The sequence below is a fragment of the Trachemys scripta genome, chromosome 4 (genome assembly GCF_013100865.1).
Source record: "Trachemys scripta elegans isolate TJP31775 chromosome 4, CAS_Tse_1.0, whole genome shotgun sequence".
Lineage (NCBI taxonomy): Eukaryota > Metazoa > Chordata > Testudines > Emydidae > Trachemys > Trachemys scripta.
The window spans coordinates 120,520,718-120,544,646 of record NC_048301.1 but is presented as its reverse complement, the minus strand read 5'-3'; the positions used below and the strand labels follow the sequence as shown (position 1 = coordinate 120,544,646).

At 39.8% G+C, this 23,929-nt stretch overlaps 1 protein-coding gene across 5 annotated transcripts in view; it reads left to right on the top strand.

The window, feature by feature from the left end:
* CSDE1 (cold shock domain containing E1) overlaps nt 1-23,929 on the top strand; it is a 48,094-nt gene that overhangs the window by 9,220 nt on the left and 14,945 nt on the right. The window contains exons 3-18 of one of the 5 annotated variants that reach the window (XM_034767044.1): nt 529-555; nt 2,615-2,813; nt 3,678-3,787; nt 4,162-4,254; nt 4,898-4,995; nt 6,267-6,348; nt 7,356-7,484; nt 7,597-7,722; nt 8,847-9,059; nt 12,255-12,395; nt 12,474-12,632; nt 13,322-13,429; nt 17,088-17,263; nt 18,170-18,282; nt 19,849-19,968; nt 20,262-20,440. In XM_034767044.1, the coding sequence (XP_034622935.1) occupies nt 2,615-2,813; nt 3,678-3,787; nt 4,162-4,254; nt 4,898-4,995; nt 6,267-6,348; nt 7,356-7,484; nt 7,597-7,722; nt 8,847-9,059; nt 12,255-12,395; nt 12,474-12,632; nt 13,322-13,429; nt 17,088-17,263; nt 18,170-18,282; nt 19,849-19,968; nt 20,262-20,440 (2,046 nt within the window). In that variant the 5' untranslated portion in view covers nt 529-555. Of the gene's footprint in view, nt 1-405; nt 556-2,614; nt 2,814-3,677; nt 3,788-4,161; nt 4,255-4,897; nt 4,996-6,266; nt 6,349-7,355; nt 7,485-7,596; nt 7,723-8,846; nt 9,060-12,254; nt 12,396-12,473; nt 12,633-13,321; nt 13,430-17,087; nt 17,264-18,169; nt 18,283-19,848; nt 19,969-20,261; nt 20,441-23,929 lie in introns of all 5 variants that reach the window. The other 4 variants (XM_034767043.1, XM_034767040.1, XM_034767042.1 and 1 more) reach the window with 4 other exon arrangements.

The following is a 23,929-nucleotide window of genomic DNA, read 5'->3' as shown; positions in this document are numbered from 1 at the left end:
ACTTTTAGCAACTGCTATTATAATTGCAGTTTAGAGGATTTTAAATTAGTCCATGTATAACTACCTCTGCTGTAGAGGTACTTCTATACACTTCTCCTGCCAGTGTTTATCCCCTTTTGGCCTCTAGCTTTTGTGTAGGCTCTGGTTATGCTCCTGCTAGTTTGAGCAAGCCTGTGAGTGGAAAGAAAATGGAAATACAGGACTAGAAACGTAGCCACATATGCTTTTCTTGAAAACAATTCAGAAAACCTGTGCAAACAACTGAAATGTGGGTTTAATATTTTTGTGTGAAGTTCTAATTAGTTTAACCTCTTATAGGATATGGACTTGACTAACAGTGACTTGCGTGTGTTTAAAGTTGTGCTAAATATTGACTAGTTATAATATTGTACTATGTTATCACAGCTGTATGAGATGGAGAACCATTATACTGTGTCATCAGATCCTCTCCCCCCTCCTGCAGCTCCCCTTCCTTCTCTTCTTTTACCTTTCTCTTCATCTTCTACCTCATCTGGGTCTAAAAAGCAGAAGAGGACCCCCCTGTATCAGAGATCTGTAAGTCAGGGCAGCAATCTATACATCTGTGTTTTAATAGCATGGGGAGTCTTAGGGGCTAACAACTTTGCACATACGTTCTCCCTTTTCAACTTTTCTAATATCAAACCTTTTAACAAGTTAAAGAATCCAATTCCTTCTGAGCCAATTAGAAATCCTAGCTGTTTTTTGTTTTCCTGTATCTGTTTCAGAAACTTTTTTACCACATGAAGATGCCATTTTTCTCTCCTCCCCTACCCTCCCCCCCTGCACCCCCCGCGCCCCCCCCCCCCCCTTTATTTGGTGCTATGTATGTATGTGTGTGTTTAACTGCCACTTGGTCCAAGTACATCCTGTGGGGATGTATATTATTGACTTTGACTATTTCCTGGTATAAGCTACCCCATCTGCCTTTAATCTTAAACTATAAAATGAGGGGCTGGGATGGATCATAGAACTAAAACAGCACTTGTGGTCTGTGTTGACACCCTTACATGACACTCCTTCATTTTTAAAAAGCCAGTATGTAACAAATATGTTCCAAGTGAAGTCCTGTTGAGAAGCAGCAAGCACAGTACCCTCAGTTAGCAATAACTTCCAGACTGGAAATCATGTCACTCTTCTCTTATGCCACCACCCAAAGCATTGATGTAGTTTCTCTTTGCAAAAGAGTCAGAAGCTGGCCCTTGCAGGCATTTGATTGCCCTAGGCTTACTGTCCATTCTACTTAGCAGGAAATCCATTACTGTTTTGTGGCTTAAGAAATTTACAGCCAGAGTTGCGCTACCTGCCTCGAGATCAATAACTTCACTCTGGCCGGCAAACTCTAATATGCACTGCTTTAACCATAGATTTGAGTACACAGAGTGCCTAATGCTCTGTTCTATAGTAAAAAGTATTGCCATTATACGAGCTATTCTGAAGCCTTTTAACCCTATTAATGTTAACTGGTTTTGAATGTTACTCTGGTGCTGTGACAGATCAGAATATATAGGTATCTGAGAACAAAAAGGAAACCTGCAATCAGTTTCTTAAACAGATACATTGGAAACTGCAACAACTGAAAACATTAAATGTAGTGTCTCAAACTGCATGTTGATGGCACTTTGTCTTGAATGGTCTCTGTGAATTGCACGATGTTCATGGTTTCTTGTAATGTTAGGACCTCTTTATAATAGCTACTAATTTGGTCATCTTTTAAAACATAAATAGCACACTTCTACTTCCAAGTATCAAAGTGTTAAGAATAAGAGAGTCTTATGGAGGGCTCCCACGTTGCATATTTATAAATCTAAAGAAATAGTTTTTAATGCATTTCAGAATTGTGTGTGTCTCTCTCTAAAGAGTCTTATAGAGAAACATTAAAGGATGGTTGAATTAATCTAACTTTTTTCCTTCTAACTCCATTATTATTCAATGAAGTTTTTAAAAGCTCTGCCAGGCTCCAGCCAACATTTAATTACTATGACAATCGGGTTAAACTTTTTCACTGGTTTGACAGTCACCAAATGTATGCGCAAACACAAATAAAATTTGGCTATTTAAAAGCCTTAAATATTTACTGGTTCCATGTGGGAAGAATCTTAATATTGCCTAATTTCCTTAATGACCAACTTCATCAGTGAAACCAGGTTATATTTTACCTGGATGCTAATTCTAGTTTAAGACTGTCAAATGTAAAGCAGTGAATATAAGAATTCTTCTACTGAGGATGCTCTTAATACAGTCTTTAATTTAAAAAAAAAAAGAAAAAAGTCTAGGTAAATTAGAATGAAATCTGACTTGATGAGCAAACTTTATTTTTATGTAGTCATTACAGCATGTTTTCTGTTAAATCTATTAGTTTCTTAAATTTGAGTATTACAATCTTAAGTTAAACTACTTTAGAGATGTTTTATCATGAAGAATTGTCCAAAATTCTATTTGCCTGTTGGTCAGTTGTTGCTTTTTCATAAAATTCAACAGGCTCTTCACTTCATATTTATTATACTTATCATGCACTGGCATAAGATTTTCAAGGGTGGGGAAGAGAAACTTTGTTTTGGAATAGTTATAGCTTACCTTTCATTTCTTTAAATAGATGAGCTTTGATCCAAACCTTCTCCACAACAATGGACACAACGGGTACCCCAATGGTACTTCGGCAGCACTGCGTGAAACTGGGGTTATTGAAAAACTGCTGACCTCTTATGGATTCATTCAGTGTTCAGAACGGCAAGCTAGACTGTTCTTCCACTGTTCACAGTATAATGGCAACCTGCAGGAGCTTAAAGTAGGAGGTAATAAGTCAACCAATAAGATTCTCTCCATTCTAAATTGAGAATTGCAGTCTTATACCTTGTAACACAAAGTTCTGATACATCTAACCACCCCTACAGACACATACAGTTACTTCTGACTGGCTAAACTGACAATTGAATCAGAAATCTTCCTGTAGAAAGGAAAACCAAAGAGAAAATTCTGGGTAATTGAAGTCTTTTGTCTTCTGTCAGTGATACTGTTTTATGGCTACCTTTGAGAAGGAGTCATGCTGGGACAAATTTAATTGGTAGGGATAGGGAAACTATATACAAAAAGCAATACATCTTTTGCCTACTTCCCCCTGTTCGTGAGTCCATAGGCTATGTTATTCCCAGATGTACTCCATTAATTTCAGTGGAGTTGCACTAGGGATGGATGACCTTATTTCAATAGGGAGACATTATTCCCCCACAATTCTGCTTGATCTGGCAGTAAAGATTAAAAACAGAATTTCACAACGCATCTGTCATGGAATTGAGTCTAAAGTGTCTGGAATTGAGTCAACTGAAGGTATTAAAATTAGGTTGGAAGTGGCAAGACTTTAAAACATAGACCTTTAGATCCCTAGCAAAAGGGGCGAATAAACTGAGTATTATCAGGAGAAACTTCCACAAGCAAAATGACCTCCAACAGTAGTAAGGGAGTTGAGAATTCACTTATGGTGTTCAGACAGCAGAGTGTAGAGCTAATAAATGTCATTACTGTATGCATGTTTCTCCTTTCTCTCCCCTTTTTTTCGTTTCATCCTTTTGTTCTCTGCTTATTTTTGACTCTTTTTAATTTTTAATGTAAACATAGAGCTGGAGGGTCCTGTGTCACTATTATGGTTTTGATTCTTGCAGATGATGTTGAATTTGAAGTATCTTCTGACCGCCGAACTGGAAAACCCATTGCTGTTAAATTGGTGAAGATAAAACCAGAAATTTTACCTGAAGAGCGAATAAATGGACAAGTTAGTTGCTGTGATGTCTAATTTCTATATGCAAATTTATATCCGTTTTACTCTAATACAAAAGGACAAATCCCATTTTTGCACGCATAATCTTAGTTGCATAAATTTTTCAATTAAATTGAAAGTGTTTTTTACCTGACTTTGGCAAAAATATGAAGATTCAGTTTGGGCTTTTATTTAACCCCAAACACTTCTTACAGTCAACAGAAGTACTGTGAGTTTAAAACTTTGCAGCATGGCATCCTCTTGTGGATTACATTTAAAGTGCATCCCTGAGTGTGTAGTAGAGGATATTAAAGTTCAGTTTGTATTGCACAGTGCTGCTCCTGAAATGATTAGCAATGGATATTTTTTTTTTTTTTTTTGACTGGTAGGTTGTGTGCGCTGTTCCTCACAATTTAGAGAGTAAATCTCCAGCTGCCCCGGGTCAGAGTCCAACAGGGAGTGTATGCTACGAACGTAATGGGGTAAAACTCATGTATTTTACTTAAACTTTTGAGTGACCAACCAGTGTGATCTGTACACAGAAAAAAAAAAATTAAAAATTGGCACTGTTTTTGAAGTAGACAGTTTAAACTGCAGTTGTCACCCAGTCTTAATTTTTTTCTAAGAACTACAAACACTAATTAATTACCACAAATATAGAAACCTCTGTTGACTTCCATATGTTTTTGACAACTTATTCTGCCATAATACCTTTGTTAAAGCATTTAATGTAGAACTAAAGACCTAGTTATAGATTCTGACTAGTTATGATTATGATTTAATGTCAGTTAATATTAACAACTAACTGTTCATAGGATCTTTATTTTCTTGGACTTAACTCTTTTACCCTTTGGAAATCAACTTAAATGTAATGGCAATACTGTGTACAAACCTTTCAACTCCTCAAGTTGCTGGGTATGGACTCAGCAAAACCACGAGCACCAAGGAACCAAAACGTTCTCGCATGCAACGTTTTCACAATTTCCAACTTTTCACAAATGTTGAAATAATGTAACTTGAAATGGAAAATAATTTATTAAATTAATGCCACATTGATATTTAATCTTGTTTAAAGCACGGCTGCATTTTGCAAATAGAGTAATGCTAGTGAACCTTAATTTGCAGGAAGTGTTTTACCTGACTTACACCCCTGAGGATGTTGATGGAAATGTACAGCTGGAAACTGGAGATAAAATAAATTTTGTAATTGATACAAATAAACAGTAAGTTGATACTTCTATTTCCTGATTACACACCGAATTAACAATGTGGTGTTTCAGAAATGCAGGGCTGGAAGGGACATTGAGAAGTCATGTGCACTGAGGCAAGACCAAGTAAACCTAGACCATCCCTGACAGGTGTTTGTTCAAACTGTTTTTTAAAAACCTCCAATGACGGGGATTCCACACCTCCCTTGGAATGCTATTACGGAGCTTAATTATTATTATAGTTAGTAAGTTTTTCATAATATCTCACCTAAATTTTCCTCTAGATTAAACCCATTACTACTTGTCCAACCTTCAGTGTACATGGAGAACTGATCACAGTCCTTTTTGAATCAGCCCTTAACGTATATCTGAAGACTGTTATCGGGTCCTCCTTCAGTCTTGTTTTCTGAAAACTACACATACCTGGTTTTTTACTTTTCCTCAAAGGTCTCTAAACCTTTGCTCACTTCTGTTGCTGTCCTCTGGACTCTTTCCAATTTGTCCCCATGTATCCTGATGTGACACCCAGAACTGGACACAGTACTCCAGATGAGGCCTCACCAGTGCTGAGCAGAGTGGGATAATTACCTCGTGCCTTACTTATGACACTCATGTTGTTAAATGTCAGAATATTAGCCATTTTTGCAACTGTATCACATTGACTGTTTGGAAATTATGGAGAGAGGGAAATCAGATTCTTCTCAGCAATACTACTGTTTAGCCAGTTATTCCCCATTTTGTAGTTTTGCATTTGATTTTTTTTTTTTAATCCTTCCTAAATGTAGTAGTTAGCTCTGTATGTATATAGTTTCATCTGGTTAAATTCAGACCAGTTCTTCAATTTATCATAGAAGTTAGTGGTTACACACAAGATTTAGAAATCAAAACTTGTTTACCAGAATTCCTGAAACTGTTTGGCGTTGGCCAAAGGCACCATATGTCTGATGTAATTACTTTATCATCAAGTTTAAAAGTATCTTGTATATTTAGTACTGTAAAGATCTATCGAATCTCAAACATAAGTCTAGCATTTCTTGCTTTAGTTCAAAGATCTTAAATTGCAAATGGGTGTATATTTAAAGCAAGAAAAGATTAGCTAATAGACCTTTACTTAAAATTTCTAGGTTTATTTGGTAAGAGTAGTATGTTCTAGTTTTCTCTACCTTGCCCAGTCAAATAGCAAATAAGAAGGCTGCGTTAAATCTGATATGATTATTAAATTTGTCTCATTGTTTAGAGGCACTGCTTAGGTCTACTTTGTCATCGTAATCTACCCTTTTTCCTAGTACTGGTGCTGTAAGTGCTCGTAACATTATGCTATTGAAAAAGAAACAAGCCCGCTGTCAAGGAGTAGTTTGTGCCATGAAGGTAAGCAGAATTTACTCTTAACTTTTTAAAGCTGTTTGAAAGGAGCAATATATGTATATGCTCTCCATAGTAAAGGTTGGGCACAGAGGGCACTTAAACACTTCAGAACTTGATCCATTAACAGTTTAACACAATTACTCTTCTTGACTATTCCTTTTCTTTAAGATGGCTGTAGTAATGTGTGTTTTTCCCATTATGTGTGTCTTAAGTTTCAAAAATATCTTTATACGAACGGTTCAGTAGCTGTAGATCAGCGTTTCTCAAATGCGGCCACCAGGGGCTTGGCTTTGCAGTCACAGCCTCCTGGGCTGTTATAGGGGGAGGGAGGGAGGTAGCAGCCCCGCCCTCTTGCTCCTGGATGCATTGTCTTGGTGTTGGTTGCTGGGGCCGCCAGCAGTGGTTGGGCCCTGCTCTCCCTGTAGAGACACCTGGGGCACAATGCTGGAGGACCAGGCAGCTGGTGAGTTCCCCATCTTTCCAGGGGTGATGGGGTTCAGGTTTTAGGCTTCAGCCCTGGGGAGGCAGGCTCTGGCCACAGGGCTTTGGGCTTCAGGCCCCCACCCCCATTACCCCAGTCCCCGCTGCCTCCACCAAACCTCCCATCCAGGGCTTAATTTGTCCCCAGGCTTGACAGGGCTGAGTAAGTCTGCTGTGAAAAGCAATACTTGTATGCTTGTTAATATCACTTTTCACAACAGACTTACTGCAATAAATAAATTACAATGATTCGGATGTGTATATGCACATATTTAAGTATTTTAAGAAAAACTGAGAGTGGCCACCAGCAAGAGTTGGAGGCTGCACTCTGAGGCCACCAAAAAATTTGTCCTGAGAACCCCTGCTGTAGATCATCTGGGGGCACACTTAGTCTGTAACATTTTATTTGGCTTTTTCTCATTGCTTGGTTTTATCTGAGAACTTTGCTTTTTATCAGAGTTCAAAGTACAAGCTATTGTCTTGGTGTTTTAGACAGTTGACTATTTGCTAAACATTGTATGTTCTCTTAGGAGGCCTTTGGATTTATTGAAAGGGGCGATGTCGTAAAGGAGATATTCTTTCACTATAGTGAATTTAAAGGTGACTTAGAAGCCTTACAGCCTGGTGATGATGTGGAGTTTACAATCAAAGACAGAAATGTAAGATCAAATCCAGTAAAATTGAAGACAAGATTCAAATATATATAAAAGAGGAGTCTTCTAGTAACTTATAGCGCTTCCATCTTTGTTTTGATTTACTTTCTGTTCATAGGGTAAAGAAGTCGCAACAGATGTAAGACTACTGCCTCAAGGAACTGTTATTTTTGAAGATATCAGCATTGAACATTTTGATGGGACTGTAACCAAAGTAATCCCAAAAGTACCCAACAAAAATCAGGTAAATTTAAATATTTCCTAGAGGTCTTCTTCCCAACACTTGCATGTCTGAAATAGAAGAAAGGTATTAATCTAGTCCGAATTGTATAGTGCTACTCGTACACTTCAGCACAAATGCTGAAACATGAAAATACTGCTGTAGAGTGGTATGAATGAGGGCTTTATCTCCAACAGCACAGCTTAGACTCTGGCATCGTAGTCCCATAACATCATTCAAAGTAAAATTATTACATTATTATGGCTATGTTACTATATAATCACTGTATGTATCTGTAGTGGCTGCTACCAATGGGGAAGTTAAAGAACAAGTGTTAAGGTGACTCCACATATTTATGTGAATGTTAAAAACTATCATCTGAATGTAAAGAACTGTTGTAGAAATGTGAGCTAAAGAAAGGGACTGTGGTGAGGGGAAAATCCTGCCTTTTAAAAGGAGAGAGACAAAAGGGGAGAAAGATCTTTTCATCTGCTGCTGGGTTGAAAAGTTTGGGGGTTGGGGTTTTTTTGTCTTTTCTCCTTGAGGATAGTTGTGGGTGATAACCCAGACAACATCTAAGGTCCTAAATGCAGACATCGTTTGATTTGATTTGCCCTTTGAGGAAAGCCTAATAGGTGTATGCTTGGTACCTTACCTTTCAGAACAGTTTGTGTTGCTGTATCCCTGTTTCTTCAAGAAAGTACTCTATCATAGAAGGTATCTCAGTTTCCTATTATTGTCTTGAGGCTAAAGGGACTCCTACATTAGACATACTACCCCATCTGTAGGTCAGAAGACTGAATATAGAAACAGGTAGACATTCTTATTCAACAAGTGCTTGAAAACGTTAATTCTGTTTTGGGGCAACAGCTGAAGTCTTATTAGTTTTATGTAGGCGGCAGACAGCATAGGCCACTGAATTGCTGTAACACTGGGCAGGTCACTTAACATCTGTCTTAGTGTTCCCATATGTAAATCTGAGGTCTGAAGTCCTAAGTAGTAACCTACCAATACTTCCAGGAAAACTCAGAGACCAGTTCATAGTCAGTTGAAGTACAACTAATTAATTTCTTACAAGGCTCAGTTTACAGTCTGGAAGGAATGGCTGGTTCATGAAAAATTTCTTTTTCTTTCCACATGGTCACTAGAATGACCCATTGCCTGGACGCATCAAAGTTGACTTTGTGATTCCGAAGGAACTTCCATTTGGAGACAAAGATACAAAATCCAAGGTGACACTACTGGAAGGTGACCATGTTAGATTCAACATTTCTACAGATCGACGTGACAAATTGGAACGAGCCACCAATATTGAAGTTCTTCACAATACTTTCCAGTTTACTACTGAAGCTAGAGAAATGGCAAGTATCTTTTTTTAAAATGGATCTGTGTACATAGGCATGTACTCGGGGGGGGGGGGGGGTATGATGGCTTAATCAGGATTGTTCTGAGGTTTTTTTGCTTTAAGTTGATATATTCTGATGCATCTTTTGACATCTTCACTGAAAACTACTCTGAAGAAAAATGCTTTCCCTTTATTAGTAGTTTACGCTTAATACAGTACTATACTGTATTTGCTTTTTTCCTCTACTGCTTCCTGATTGTGTGTTTCTGGTTCCAAATGATGTGTGGTTGACTAGTCAGTTCATATTGCTGAGGTTCTACTGTATTTTAAATTAAGGCTTCCTGCTTGCCAACTTTTAAATCAATCCACTCGCCCTGAGGTTCAGACTCTGTAAACTGATGTTAACCCCAGTTGTTCCTCTCTAAATCCACATAAGAACTTGTTAGCTCTTCAAACTGTGTATGCTCTCTACTTCTAGTTTAAGAATTAAGCATAAAAAATTCCATGTTTGCTCCAATTCACAGTGGAATTCAGAGAGCTGTTTTGGATGCAAAGTCTCTAACAGCATACTTGCAAGGGATAGATTCCTGAAGCTTAAGGTAAAAGCTGCTGCAGGATCTACTTGACTGCTACATAAGGTTCTTCCTAAGGCTTCCTGCACATGTGACACCTTTGGTATGGTGTAATAGAAAACTGGTTAAAAGACTTCATTTTCTTCTTCACAGGACAGTTTGCTTCCTAGTGATTTCGGGAGCTCAGACTCTGTGGTGGACAACACCAAAGAATGTGTGCTGAGGGGGGTGCCTTTCATCCCTATAGACAGTTGAAAAGGAATTAATTGTGGTTTTCAGCATAATTTGGGGAAGTTGCTTGGGCCACCATATAATTCAGTATCTCTAATCCAACCAGACATCATAAAATATACTAAATTCTAGGTGATCTGCCTTAAAGAACTTTTCATCTATAAGTCCTGACATGCATTTTCCATATATTATAGAAGTGGACAAGTAGGAACTTGCTCTTGGTATCCATGTTAAGAAGCTGTTTGAGTAGCATTTTATTTACTCAACAAAGTCGTGGAACTAATTGACTTATTAAAGAAAAAATATTTGCTGCTAAATAACTCACTCTTCCTTTGTTGGTCATACTGTTTGAGTAGCTGGATGACAACTGGCACTCAGGAAAGTTTTCACAAATGTTTCATGTTTCCTGAAATTCTCCCCAGATCTGGATTACTCACCATTGGCCTGTTAGTCTCTTTTCTAGTAACAGAGTAGAAATAATACCACGTGACCAGTTGCATGCTGTTTATTGCAGAGAGTGGATACTTGTAATGAACAATTCACAAAGTATTCAAGGTCTGAACTTAGTCCAAACTATTTGGCAGAAATCAGGAATTACTCACATACAGAAAGACCTAAATTACTTGTGTTCAAATACTGTTTGACCAGCTCAAGCAAAGAAAATACCTTGTGAGCCTACCTGAGCTGAAAATGCAATGTTGAATATGAAGTGTCTCAAAGGGATTGATGTTTGTCTTCAAATGTCTCCTTTGTAAAAACGATGTATTTTGAGTCCCTACTTTGTTAGACAGTGGAATCTAGTCTCTTATGGGATGATTTTTTTCTTCCCAGCTACGTACTAAACTTCAACTTCGGTTTCTCAGTTTTGCTAGCATCAAACCTTTGGTTCTTCTGCCAGTTCATGTAGAGGTCCTGTTGCAGGCAGGTTCTTCACCAAGATCAAATATTTCTGGCAGCTGGGATCAAGGCATTAGTCATGAGGTCAGATACTGATTGCTAATGAGAAAATAAATAAATCTTTCTAGGCAGCCATAAATCTTTCACAAGAGAAGCATATGCTTTAAAGCTGAAAATATAATATTTGGTTTCAGTCAAATGTTCCAGACTTTCCCTGAGTTCTGTTAGGGTCACTTGGTAGCTGTATCTGCATACAACTACGGTTGTGCATGAATCCTCTAATAGTACATCCTATTAAGTTCTTACACGGACTACTGATCCTTCCTCACTTGAGTCTTAGGATTTCTGTCCATTGCTTGCAGAGCTTAAAGACAGGTTTTGAGCCTTGGGGTGATGTCTTGGAAATTTGGAATTACTTTTGTCCTTTGGACCACCCTCTAAGAGTTGTTACTGCTAGTTGCCCAAAATAGGATCTATATCAGCAATTCTGAAAAGGAGAAAGATGCTTCTTTATACTGTAACTCTTCTAGGTGAAAAGAACAGGAGTACTTGTGGCACCTTAGAGACTAACAAATTTATTAGAGCATAAGCTTTCGTGGACTACAGCCCACTTCTTTGGATGCATATAGAATGGAACATATATTGAGGAGATACATATATACACACACACACACACACACACACACACAGAGAGAGCATGAACAGGTGGGAGTTGTCTTACCAACTCTGAGAGGCCAATTAAGTAAGAGAAAAAAAAACTTTTGAAGTGATAATCAAGTTAGCCCAGTACAGACAGGTTGATAAGAAGTGTGAGAATACTTACATGGGGAGATAGATTCAATGTTTGTAATGGCTCAGCCATTCCCAGTCCTTATTCAATCCTTTGTTGATTGTGTCTAGTTTGCATATCAATTCCAGCTCAGCAGTCTCTCGTTGGAGTCTGTTTTTGAAGTTTTTCTGTTGTAATATAGCCACCCGCAGGTCTGTCAATGAATGACCAGACAGGTTAAAGTGTTCTCCCACTGGTTTTTGAGTATTATGATTCCTGATGTCAGATTTGTGTCCATTAATTCTTTTGCGTAGAGACTGTCCGGTTTGGCCAATGTACATGGCAGAGGGGCATTGCTGGCACATGATGGCATATATCACATTGGTAGATGTGCAGGTGAACCAGCCCCTGATGGTATGGCTGATGTGATTAGGTCCTATGATGATGTCACTTGAATAAAGATCCATACTTACACTCATCTCCCTTTTCAAAGACTTTGAGATGCAAAAGAAACTGGTTGAACCTGTTTTGCATCTCCTCTTGTCCCTGGGGTTGAGTACTATGATCTACAAGGGAACATGTGCATGTACCAGCAATCATTCTTATAATGCTCTAGCCATGCACTAAGGATGATATACATCCCACAAGTGCAGCTCTGTTCAGACAGACATCTAAGAACTCTAATTACTTTTCACTGGCTGCAGCAACTGACAAGGTGTCCTCTATCTTTGTGTGTCCCCAGGGTGTGATTGCAGCAATGAGAGATGGCTTTGGTTTCATTAAATGTGTTGACCGGGATGCCCGCATGTTCTTTCACTTCAGTGAAATTCTGGATGGAAACCAGCTCCACATTTCAGATGAAGTAGAGTTTACTGTGGTTCCTGTGAGTAAAATTACAACTTTTAAAATACTAATACAAGTATTGTGTTCATTTTAAAGTACTGTGGGTCTTGTTTTCCAGGATATGTTGTCTGCCCAAAGAAATCATGCTATAAGGATTAAGAAGCTTCCTAAGGGCACAGTTTCATTCCACAGCCAGTCAGATCACCGCTTTGTGGGCACTATAGAAAAAGAAGCCACTCCTGCCAAAGCCACTAGCCCAAATAAAAGCAAAGAAAAGGTAATGCTGTTTCTCTAGGTGTGCATTAGCTATTTAGTGTTCTGCTTCGAACTGAGGATACACTTACAAAATGTATTTAACTTAATTTCTGGAAATATTTGCCTATTCATGAGTGACTGTATTGCATGGCTAATGGTAAAAGTCAGCCAAACAACTGGTATGGTATTTGGCTGAAGCAGAATAATAGAAGTGCAACTTCTGGCTCTCAGAAGGGATGTAGTAGCTGAAAAAATTAGTTCCAGTTTTGTGTGGGATAATTGTCTTAAGAGACTTGTGGGAAACTTCTCCTCTGGTAGTGGTTTGCCAAGATGCGTGAATTTTCCAAAACACAACCTAGAGGTAGAGTAGGCATATCCGTGTCTCCCAAGTGTTTAAATTTGCACCATCAAAAGTGACAGTGCTCGCTACTTAAGTTTCAGCTAAATGCCTATTTGAAATAGTGGCACATGCCCATTTCAAAAATGTTGTATAGGTAAACAGTGTTTAACTGATAGCATAAAATTTGGGACTGTTCCTGTTTTCAGGTTCTGAATTATGTCTGCCATTTGGTTATTGCCTTTACAGAGTACTGGACAGCTGTCTTGTAAAACATGTTACATAAACTGCATTTGTATTGACTCAAGCACTTAAAAAGCATGCATCTATCAATTAGTCTCTGCTTCATAATGAATCTTGCTATTTCTCTTTAGGAAGCTGAAGAGGGAATAATCGCATATGATGATTGTGGAGAGAAACTGACTGTTCCTTATCAGGCAAAGGATGTGGAAGGATCTACTAACCCTCAGATAGGAGATAAGGCAATATAACTAAGTTCCCAAAATATATATATATATGATCTTTCTGTGAGCTACAAAGTGTGACTTTTGCTTTTCATAGCTATTGCAGTCAAAGACTAGTTCAGAAAGGAGTGAAGAATGTGTGAATTTTTTTCCTTTTTACTCTACTCTTCTGCAATGTATTCCCTTTCCCATTTTGGTTATCAGAACACTTCTTCAACCAGACCCTCCCCCCCCCCCCCCCCCGCCAATTATACAGAAGATATTTCTGAAGCTTTTAAGGTGTGCCTCATCTAAGAGTTATACATTGCTTTACTGGTAATTACTTATATGGCATCATACATGTAAAGGGTGTTCAAATGATAAGAGATTGTTCCTGAAGAACATATACTAATTCAGTCTAATATGCATGGGACAACTGTCTACATGTTTTCCTGTGAGGACTGTCCAAGAGGAGATGGATGAAAGAAGACTTTATGCAAAGTGGATTTGAAGGAGAAGGGAGACTGCTTGTTCATGGTATGTAGGAAGCTATTCTTACTGTGAGTGGTAGTATAAAAGGCAGGGACCAATGAAGATCTGGAAGGAATCCCAGGTACAGAGAGCGGGTGGTCTTCGGATGGCATACTACGAAGATACTGTTTGTTCAAGCTAATAACCCCCTTCCTCGCCACAAGACCTAAACCTGAAATGGACAGTGTTGTGACACTCAAGCTTCTTGAGGATGGAGACAACTGTAGGACAGAAAGGTGAACTATAGGGAAATTATGCCTTGTATGTGGGTAAGAGAATTGATACATCATGCTACGTGGTTAGCCTGCCTTTAGCAGTAGCTGCTTACTGCTCACCTGCTGCTTCAAATGGAGTAAGGGAAGTCCAAAGGGAACCTATTGAAGTAGATATAAGTGTAATGGGCAAATGTTTGAAGAGCAGTCATCAAGAATGCACTTAGCAAAGGTCCATCGCACTTGGTGTCAGTGGCTACACTGTATAGCTTTATTCCAGGTGTCTAAAGGCTTGACAGGGTTATTACTGATCCAATGCAACCAAGTTAATGATGGACGATTATGTGACTGCCATCAGACCGTGGCCAGGTAACTTCTTCTCTTGAGCTCAAGTCCAGTCTTGAGGGCTAAATGTGTGGGACTTTATCTCTGAGGCAGAGTATATGGTCAAAAAGTGCCAGACGGTGACTTCAGTCTTCTGAAGGCCTGTTCTCATTGGGATTCTCTGTCCCTAGAGGAAGTGTGTGAAGACGGGACAAGATTATGATGATCAATAGATGGCTCAGGCAGTGGTGGTATAAAGAGGGTTTGGGGATGTTTAACCACTAGAAAGTATTTCTGGACAGAGGACTGTTCTTATGGGATGGACTTCTGGGATGGAGGTTGGCAGAACAGCTTTAAACTAGGAGTTCAGGATAGATGGTTGGTAGATGCTAATATTGAGAGGGAGGAAAATAAACTCGGATGATACAGTAATGGGGGAAAGGAACAGAGGATAGGCAAACGGATAACGAGGAAATATGATGACAGTAACAGGTAGGCAATACTGACAGTAAAATTACTATGTAATTGGGTGGGGAATATGGGTGAAGCCAAGCAGAAACAGGTGTCTGTACACCAATGCAAAGACACTGGGTAACAAATGGAGGAGCTAGAACTACTGGTGTAGGAATTGAAACCATATATCATGGGGTTAATGGAAACAGGGTGGAATAGCAGTCAGACTAAAATATAGGTATTGAAGGGTATGTGCTGGTCAGAAAAAGACAAAAGGCAAGGGTGGTAGAGTAGCAGTTTATTAATGATGAGGTAGTCTAGGGCCTGGTCCCCACTAAGCCCCCACTTCGGACTAAGGTACGCAAATTCAGCTACGTTAATAACGTAGCTGAATTCGAAGTACCTTAGTCCGAACTTACCGCGGGTCCAGACGCGGCAGGAAGGCTCCCCCGTCGATGCCGCGTACTCCTCTCGGCGAGCTGGAGTACCGGCGTCGACGGCGAGCACTTCCGGGATCGATCCCAGAACATCGATTGCCTGCCACCGGACCCTCCGGTAAGTGAAGACATACCCTAGAGAAATGTAGCAGTGATGGAATAGATAAAATGGAAACTGGGTCAAAATCACTTGAGAGAGAACGGTAACAGAGGCTCCACTGGGATAGTGCTTGTGCATAACCATTTTAGGGTTAGTATTGTTAAGTCTTGAGGACCTCAGAAGAACTGGTTGTAGAGGACAAACTTGGTTCGAGTCATCGTGAGTTAATTCAGTTTAAGTGGAGGGATAAACAAGAATAGGTCTCCAACTAGGGTCCTTGATTTTGAAAGGGCAAACTTTAAAAAATTAAGGGAATTAGGGAAGTGGAGTTGATTTTGAATAATTCAGGGATCTGAATGTTGGAGGAGGCTTGAAATTAGTTTCTGCAACTTAATAGTCTCGGAAGCCTGCATCCCAAGCAAGCAGAAGAAATTCGTAGGGATGGATTGCAGATCAAATTGGATGGAAAAAGCGTCTGAAACAAGTTACTGTGAGGAAAGCAGAATGGATGGATCAGCAAGGAACGCTACCTCTCGAAGGCCTTAAAGCAGTGATCTCCAAACTTTTTTGAGCACGCACCCCCTGCCGCTCTGGCTCTACCACTTTTGCCAAAGCGCCCCCAAAAAAAAAGGCCACTCGGACTCCCGCCCGAACTGCCGAAGCGCACCAAAAAAAAAGCTGCTCGGATGAAGGAAAAAACGCTCTTCCTGCTGCGCACCCCCAAGGATCCTCTTGCATACCCCACTTTGGATACCACTGCCTTAAAGTGTAGGGGGAAAGTGAGAACTGCTAAAAACCATGCATCTTTGGACCTTGCAAAGGAAATTAAATATGGCTAAAGAATCAGCTTTAAAGAAGAAAAAGGAAGAAATGGGAGTGCTAAGCATTGAGGATGGGGTGGAGATTTGGGCCACCTCCTAAACAAATACTTTCTCAGTTTTTAACAGGGATAGTGAGGAGCTTGGGGGCAGTGGCAGGGTGACTTGAGGGATAAGGAAGTAGAAATTACCACATCTGAGATGGAAGCCAAACTCAAACAATGGGACCATATCCACAGGCCTGTATAATCTCCATCCAGGAATATTGGAGGAACTGCAGCATTGTATCACTTGTTGCTTTGAACTAGAGTAAATGGTGGATTTTCTGTAACTGGAAGTCATCAGTAACTCAACCAGTGGTTATGGGCCTCCTGCAGAAGTGGGTGGTTGAGGTTCTCTGGCCTGCAATACATTCAGGAGGTTAGACTGGATGATCATGGTGGTCCCTTCTGGCCTTTAAAATCTGAGTAATGCATACCTATTGCTGATAAAAATCAAACCATCATGTGCATAGTAGTCACTGAAATGCTTCCAGCTTCCTGAGGTCTTCTGTAAGCAATGTCCATGTTTTTGATCTGTATAAGATCAGAAATGCAAAGGTTTGATAAATGTGTACATTTGTATTGTAGCCAATTATTTTAGTTTATTCATTTGTGTGATGTTATAACTTTACCTTGTTTGGGTGAAGAGCAGTAGCTGGAGTAATACTGCTTTCTCTCTTCCTCCCCAGAGTGCAGACATTTCATTAACCCTTCTAATAAAATAAATACGAAAGTTACTTTTTTCTTCATTTTGACAAGTCTCTCTCTCTTTCTCAAACAGGTTGAATTCAGTGTTTGTGAAGTGAAGAGAACAGGTTCACAGACAGCAGTTTCTGTCAGAATGCTTGGTCGCAACTACAGCTCCAAGAGGCTTGTGGGGTATGTGGCAACCCTGAAAGATAACTTTGGATTTATTGAAACGGCCAATCATGATAAGGAGATCTTCTTCCATTACAGGTGAGTAACACTCAGCAATATAAAAGGGAGTCAATCTGTTTTCTACGCATCACGTGCATAAGTTCAAATATCTGAGAAACTTCTCATTAACCACTTCCACAGGGCTGCTGCAGGCTTTGCTGTTTAACATCCTATATCTTAAGTATTCAGAGATTATACTGTAGATTAGTAGTATAACTACAACTAGAGGATTGTACTTTCTTAGAGCTTTCATTGGTGGTGGCTTATGCAGGTTGAGACTCCTGGTGCAAAGGTATGCTCTCAGTATTCTGTGAGAGGACTTCCCTTAGGAGAAATGGGAATGACAGACTTCTTTTCTGAATCAGTCTTAACTGCCTGCTAGCAGGTTGAAGACACTCTGGCAAGCATGTGTAATGGTAAGGAACCAATATCCTACATCAGGTAAGTTGCCCAGCAGAGAACTTGGGAATTGATCAGAGATGCAGTCCTGACTTCTAACGAGCTGGGAAACTCTTGGGATTTGGAACAGCCGTTTCATTTAACATGGGTTTATTTAAGGGATGCTCAGTTTGTCTGTCCTTCATACAGAATTTAATGCATTATCTTAACAGTTGCTGGTTCAGATTAAGTCTAGTTATTCATGCCCTGAACTTGGATTACTGACAGTAACCTGCTTCATGGGAAGCATAATTTATTTCATTCTGTTCCAGTAGCCAAATGGATTACTGCAAACTTCTTATATGAAGAGGAAAATGGCTATTGGGCAGACTTAAATAATCTGTAAACACTGAGCAAAGTGCTTGCATCCAAACTGTAAAGTCTTGTAGTAATGAAAATGGTGAGCCAGCTGAAGTGTAAAGGTTCTGTCCCTTCCACTTTGTTGCTGAGTGGCTTAGTTGATGAGCATGTAACTAAAGCAGAACGTGTATAACTTCTCTCATGCAGTGAATTCTCTGGTGATGTCGATAGCCTGGAACTTGGGGACATGGTGGAATACAGCTTGTCAAAAGGCAAAGGAAATAAAGTCAGTGCAGAAAAGGTGAACAAAACACATGCAGGTAAAACTATGTTCTGTAACTTCTCTCTTAGCAAAAGGGCACTTGCAATTTTGTAAGGAGTCCTGGATTAGTGGAACTCTGGTCTAAAGTACATATCGAACACGATTGCAGAAATTGTGATGATGGTGCACAGCAGACCAGAATTGGGCTGATCACTTTAGGATTTCTAAGAAGAGGGGAGAGATTCCCTCAGAAAGAGCTCTTTGAGAGCTGCTCATTGTGTCAGAAGTGGGAGCTAATCGAGCAAGAACAGTCTGTAGACAGCAACAGCTCAAAGATAGTGGCCCTTACCTGATTCCAGCTTCTAGAGTATGCTGCCTGAGTTGTATCATGATTGGATTACTCCTGTCTACCAAATACTGACAACGTGCTAGTGACTGTACAAGACAATTGGCAACCCATGCTATGAAAAGCTTAGTCTAGGAGGGGCGTAAAATAGATTGTGTGAGGCCCTGAGGAAGAGTTGTTGGGTAACTTTCCTCAAACTTTTAAATTCTGTTCATTTGTTTTGGGGGCTGATTCCTAACAAAAATAGGTCTCTCGAAAGGATTTGAGGAAAGGGTTGTTGCCCTGATATTTGGGGAGTGGGAGGGAATTCAGTGCATAGAAGAGAGATAAAATGATGAGCAATAGAAGATCAGGGTGGAAAGAACATGTGAGTGAGAAGTCATGGTTGTGTTAAGCAGAAGAAAAAAATCCTTTACAAAAGAGCATTTAGAAATGTCATAGTGCCTCTATATAAATCCATGGTACAACCGTATCTTGAATACTGTGTGCAGATGTGGTCACCCTATCTCAAAAAAATATATTGGAATTGGATTATATTTTCAATTGACATATGCTGAGCAGATCAGTCTCACAATTAAGATTGTGCACCAATAGCTATAGGTTGTGCACCATAGTTTTGTACTGCATAATGAATAGATGTAAATGTGTGTGAATTCCTAACGTAACGTTTCTCCGTTTGTAAGCCTAGAAGCTGGGAACGAGGGACAAGGCATGGATCACTTGATTACCTGTTCTATTCATTGCTTCTGGGGCACCTGGCATTGGCCACTGTCAGAAGACAGGATACTGGGCTAGATGGACCTTTGGTCTGATCCAGTACGGCCATACTTATATTCTTTACTCCTGCACATAAATTAAGTACACCAGAAAAGAGAGCTGCAGCTGAATAGCCTTGGTTCTTGTAGGAAGAATTTAAAATGAAATGAAAACTATAGAATGCCTGTTGAGACATCACAGATTCCTGTCTTCTACAATGGGAATGATTAGAATGGCTCAGGATGCTCTAACCCACTCAGCATTCCTGAATAGGCTGTCATGGGGTAGAATGAGAATACTTTGACTCTTTGGTTTGCTATCCAGTTTCTAGAAGCTTCTGGGTTCTTGATTAACACTTGCCCATCCCTCTACTAGATTCTGTGTGTCTCGGGTATTGGGCTGAATACAGAAACTGCTAGTAATATTGCGGTGTTATCGAATGGCCCCAATCAGGGGTAAAGGTCTCATTGGGTTAGGCTCCAAATTATGTAATCTAAACAGTGTGTACTGTCTGTTTTACAGTGAATGGTGCTACTGAGGAAGCTGATCCAACTGTCTACACGGGTAAAGTAATTCGTCCCCTGCGGAGTGTAGATCCCACACAGACTGAATACCAGGGAATGATTGAGGTCATGGAGGATGGTAAGTAGAAACAAACCTGACTCAGCACTTCTCTGATTAAAGTGCCAACATACTGTTTGTAAAATTGAGATTACTTTTTTAATGGGTCTGTTCAGCTCACACTTGATGTAGTTTGACAATGAGCTTTGGCTGTAGCGTAGAAACCTATAAACTAGCAACTTATGTAAACTTTTTAATTCTTCGAGTTTCTAGCTAGAAAAACCATTGTGTCCAATGTAGAAACACTTCAAAATACTTCCTCATGAAGGAACAGAAATAGATCTTAAACTGTGTTTTCCTTCCCTCTCTGCTAGGGGAGATGAAAGGAGAGGTCTATCCATTTGGAATTGTGGGGATGGCAAACAAGGGCGATTGCCTGCAAAAGGGGGAGACAGTCAAGTTCCAGCTCTGCGTCCTTGGTCAGAATGAACAGACGATGGCTTGTAACATTACACCTTTCCGCAGAGCCACTGTGGAATGTGTGAAAGATCAGGTTAGTGGATTCTTCTTTGAGACAAGAGTTTTCACATAATCCTAGAAATACAGGGGTGGAAAGGGCCTTGAGAGATCATGAAGTCCAGCCCCCACATTGAGGCAGGACTAAGTAAACCTAGACCATCCCCAACAGATGTTTGTCCTATCTATTCTTAAATTCCCAATGATGGGGATTCCAGAGCCTCCCTTGGAAGCCTCCCAGTCAACAAATTCCAGAACTTAATTATGAGGGTAGTTAGTTTTTGTATTAGGAAAGACTTCCTAACTACTACATGAGTGACCGTCAAATGGTTCTAACTTGTGAAGATCTGAAATACTGGGACTTGAATTTTGAAGGAAAACAAAATTACATAGCAACATTTGTTCTGTTATCCCATGTGCCCAGTCACAGTTCCCTATGTCAAGGAGTCATGGAAGCTTGCATCATTCAGCCTCAGTAGGCATGCGGCAATTCTCTAAAAAGAGCCGTATTTTTGGAGTTTAATGTACCCACACTACACACCCACATCATGTATCATTTGAAAGCTTATTTTGGGTATGTTTAGATGAGGTAATATGTAGAGCTGTTAAGTGGTGCCATAAGCTTCTGGGGAAGATGAAACAATGGTACCCAAAATGAGTGACTTTGTGCACAGTTCCAGAAACACTCCAACATGATGGATTGCAGTTTATTGTTGATATTAATTTCAGTACTTTAATGTGTGTGGTGATCAAAGCTACCAAAGAATGGTGTATTGAAAGATTTGTATTGGTTTTGCAAGGACAGGTATTTTTTTTCCAGAAAGGAACTTTAGCATGTGGCAAAAATGGCAAATAGAATACTGCAAATGTTAACATGAACTGTTTTCATATCACATCTTAGTTGTCAGAATATTGTACAGTGATTATATTTTCAGTTGACATATGCTGAGCAGATCAGTCTCACAATTAAGATTGTGCACCAGTAGCTATAGGTTGTGCACCCTAATTTTGTACTGCATAATGAATAGATGTAAATGTGATAATTCCTAATGTAATTTTTCTCCATTTGTAAGCTTTGTACATACAATGTAGTTTCTAGCCTGTTTGCTAGGTTTTTATTTGTAATTTGCCTAGGCGTGTAGTACTAGTCTTTAAAATATTCTAGAAACTAGCTTTTTAATTGACATTTATGCACAAGTCATTAGTGTTGGAAATGACAGTACACAACTTCATACTATGAATGTGCAAAAGGTATGAGAGAAGTGGCCTAACAAGAAGTAGTGAGGACAGTCCACAAACAAGTTCTTACCTTTGCACTGAAGAGGGATGAAGAGCATGGTACAGTTCTTGACCAGCCATGTCACCAACAATATGACAAACCCATTTGACTCTGAATCCCATCCAGAGGTGCTTATTAACTTATGTACTGGACTGCATGTAACCTCAGATTTACAACAGTCTCTACTGAAAATACCAGATGTTGAAGAACAAATAGAGATTTGTGAGAGGTGTACTTGATTCTGATGGGACACACTACTTCTTCAGCCCAGTCAATAAATCTGTCATTAAAACACTTTGCTGGCATGGCCAAGATGACTGAATTTAAGTCTGGCAAGCAAAGGACTTAATCACAGCAGCTGTCAGTCCAGAAATTTGTTTTCCACAGAGCCTTGTCCTTCACAAGATGCAGAGATAATGTTTCCATGGCAACTGTTAGTCACACAGTCTGACCTGTGCCGCTGCCCCTCTTCCATGCTGATGGAACACTTAAGCTTGGTCAACACTACCAACTTACATTGGTATAACTGTCATTCGGGGTGGAGGGTGTAGCGTTTTCAGAGCAACATAGTTATACTGACCTAACCCCTGGTGTAGACAGTGCTGTGTTGATGGGAGGGCTTCTCCTATTGACATAGCTATCGCCTCTTGTGGAGGTGGAATATGTACATTGATGGGAGAATCTCTTCTGTCTGTGTCGGTAGGGTCTCCACTAAGCGCTACAGTGGTGCAGCATGGTGCAGTGCTCTAAGTGTAGACAAGCCCTTAAAAGGTCAGACTAAACTGAATTAGGGCATCACCTGGAAGCTCAAGCTGAAAATTCAAGAGCTAAGAGCATGCAACAAAGAAACCACGGTGTACATTAGAAATGCCCATGGCTGTCATACAAATGGCTGGAGACTCATTCCACGCTTTCACTGAATTGGCTGCTGAGTACTTGAGGTAGGTCCTAACAGGATTTGACAAAGCTAATTCTGTAATCAAAATCTTTGACAAATATGACAACAGTAACTCTGAAAACTTTGGAAAGACTGCACTGGATAGGTTCTAAGATTGGATGCAACAAATAGCTTGACTGGCGAATGCCCTGTGCCTCCATAGAAAGTTTCTAAACTAAAGTGGCAACCAGCAAGCAGTCGCTTGTAAAAATTTCTGACTACATGGTTCAAAATGCACCTGAGTATAGGAGCATATCTCCTCCTCTTCCCCCCGCCCCTCCAGCGATGTGACGGTTACCCCTATTTGCTATATGTGGGGGAGGGGAGGGAACCTTTTTAATGTTGTCAGAACAAATGGAGCTCACTGCTTCAGAGATCTACCAAATTGGGGGAGAGCACAACTCAGCCACAATTTCTGCAGCAAGGATGTTGGTAGCAGTGCTGCATGACCAGAAAGAGAGAGAAGGAGCTCCACAGAGACCTGAATTGCTTGCACCTCAATCTGTCCATCAAAGAGGACAAATCACTGGCCAAACTCTCCCCATGTGAGGACCGTTCTGAGAGCATTGTAGAAGAGCATCTTGGCGAACAAAGATTTGGATGCCTTCACACATAGGCAAACCAGATATTGGATCACCATTGCAACATGGGTGAAAAAAATGTGGATGATCTACTTTCTATGTTCTTCAAGGGTCCAATAGCATTTGAGCTTCTGCAGGAGTTTATTTTTGCAGTGATGCTACTGTTTAGGCACAATCAACTAATTATCTGTAGTTAAGTCTTCCCTGCACAGAACTGTGTACATTCCAAGGCAGTGAAGACTGGTATCCCATATGCACATGACTGATAACTAGAAATGTCACCAGCACTATTACATTTCAGTGATACCTGTACAAACTTTTGGCTATGTTTAGCTTTTAGATTGTTGCTTTCAGGTCCCAAAGAAATCCATTGTCTTGAAATAATACATAGTAATTTAACACAAATTAATGCAAACAATTCAAAGTGGTCTTTAACATGTTGATGGTGTCATTGTTCATACCCACATCCATGGTAACAGCACCACTGGACAGTCCCATATCCTACCTCATCTTGGAAATAAGCTTTCAAATCATTTGATATGCATGATGTTTTTCTTATGGGAGAAGTCTGTTCCAACCTCAAGTAGTTAGTCGTAGCTGTGTCCTGAAATATAAGGGCTGATATCCCTTCAGTTTTTATCCTAGCTAATGTCACTGCCAATAGATTATTCGTATAAATGTCTAATCCTTTTTTATTTTTCTACTAAACTTTCTGTGTGCAAGTATCTT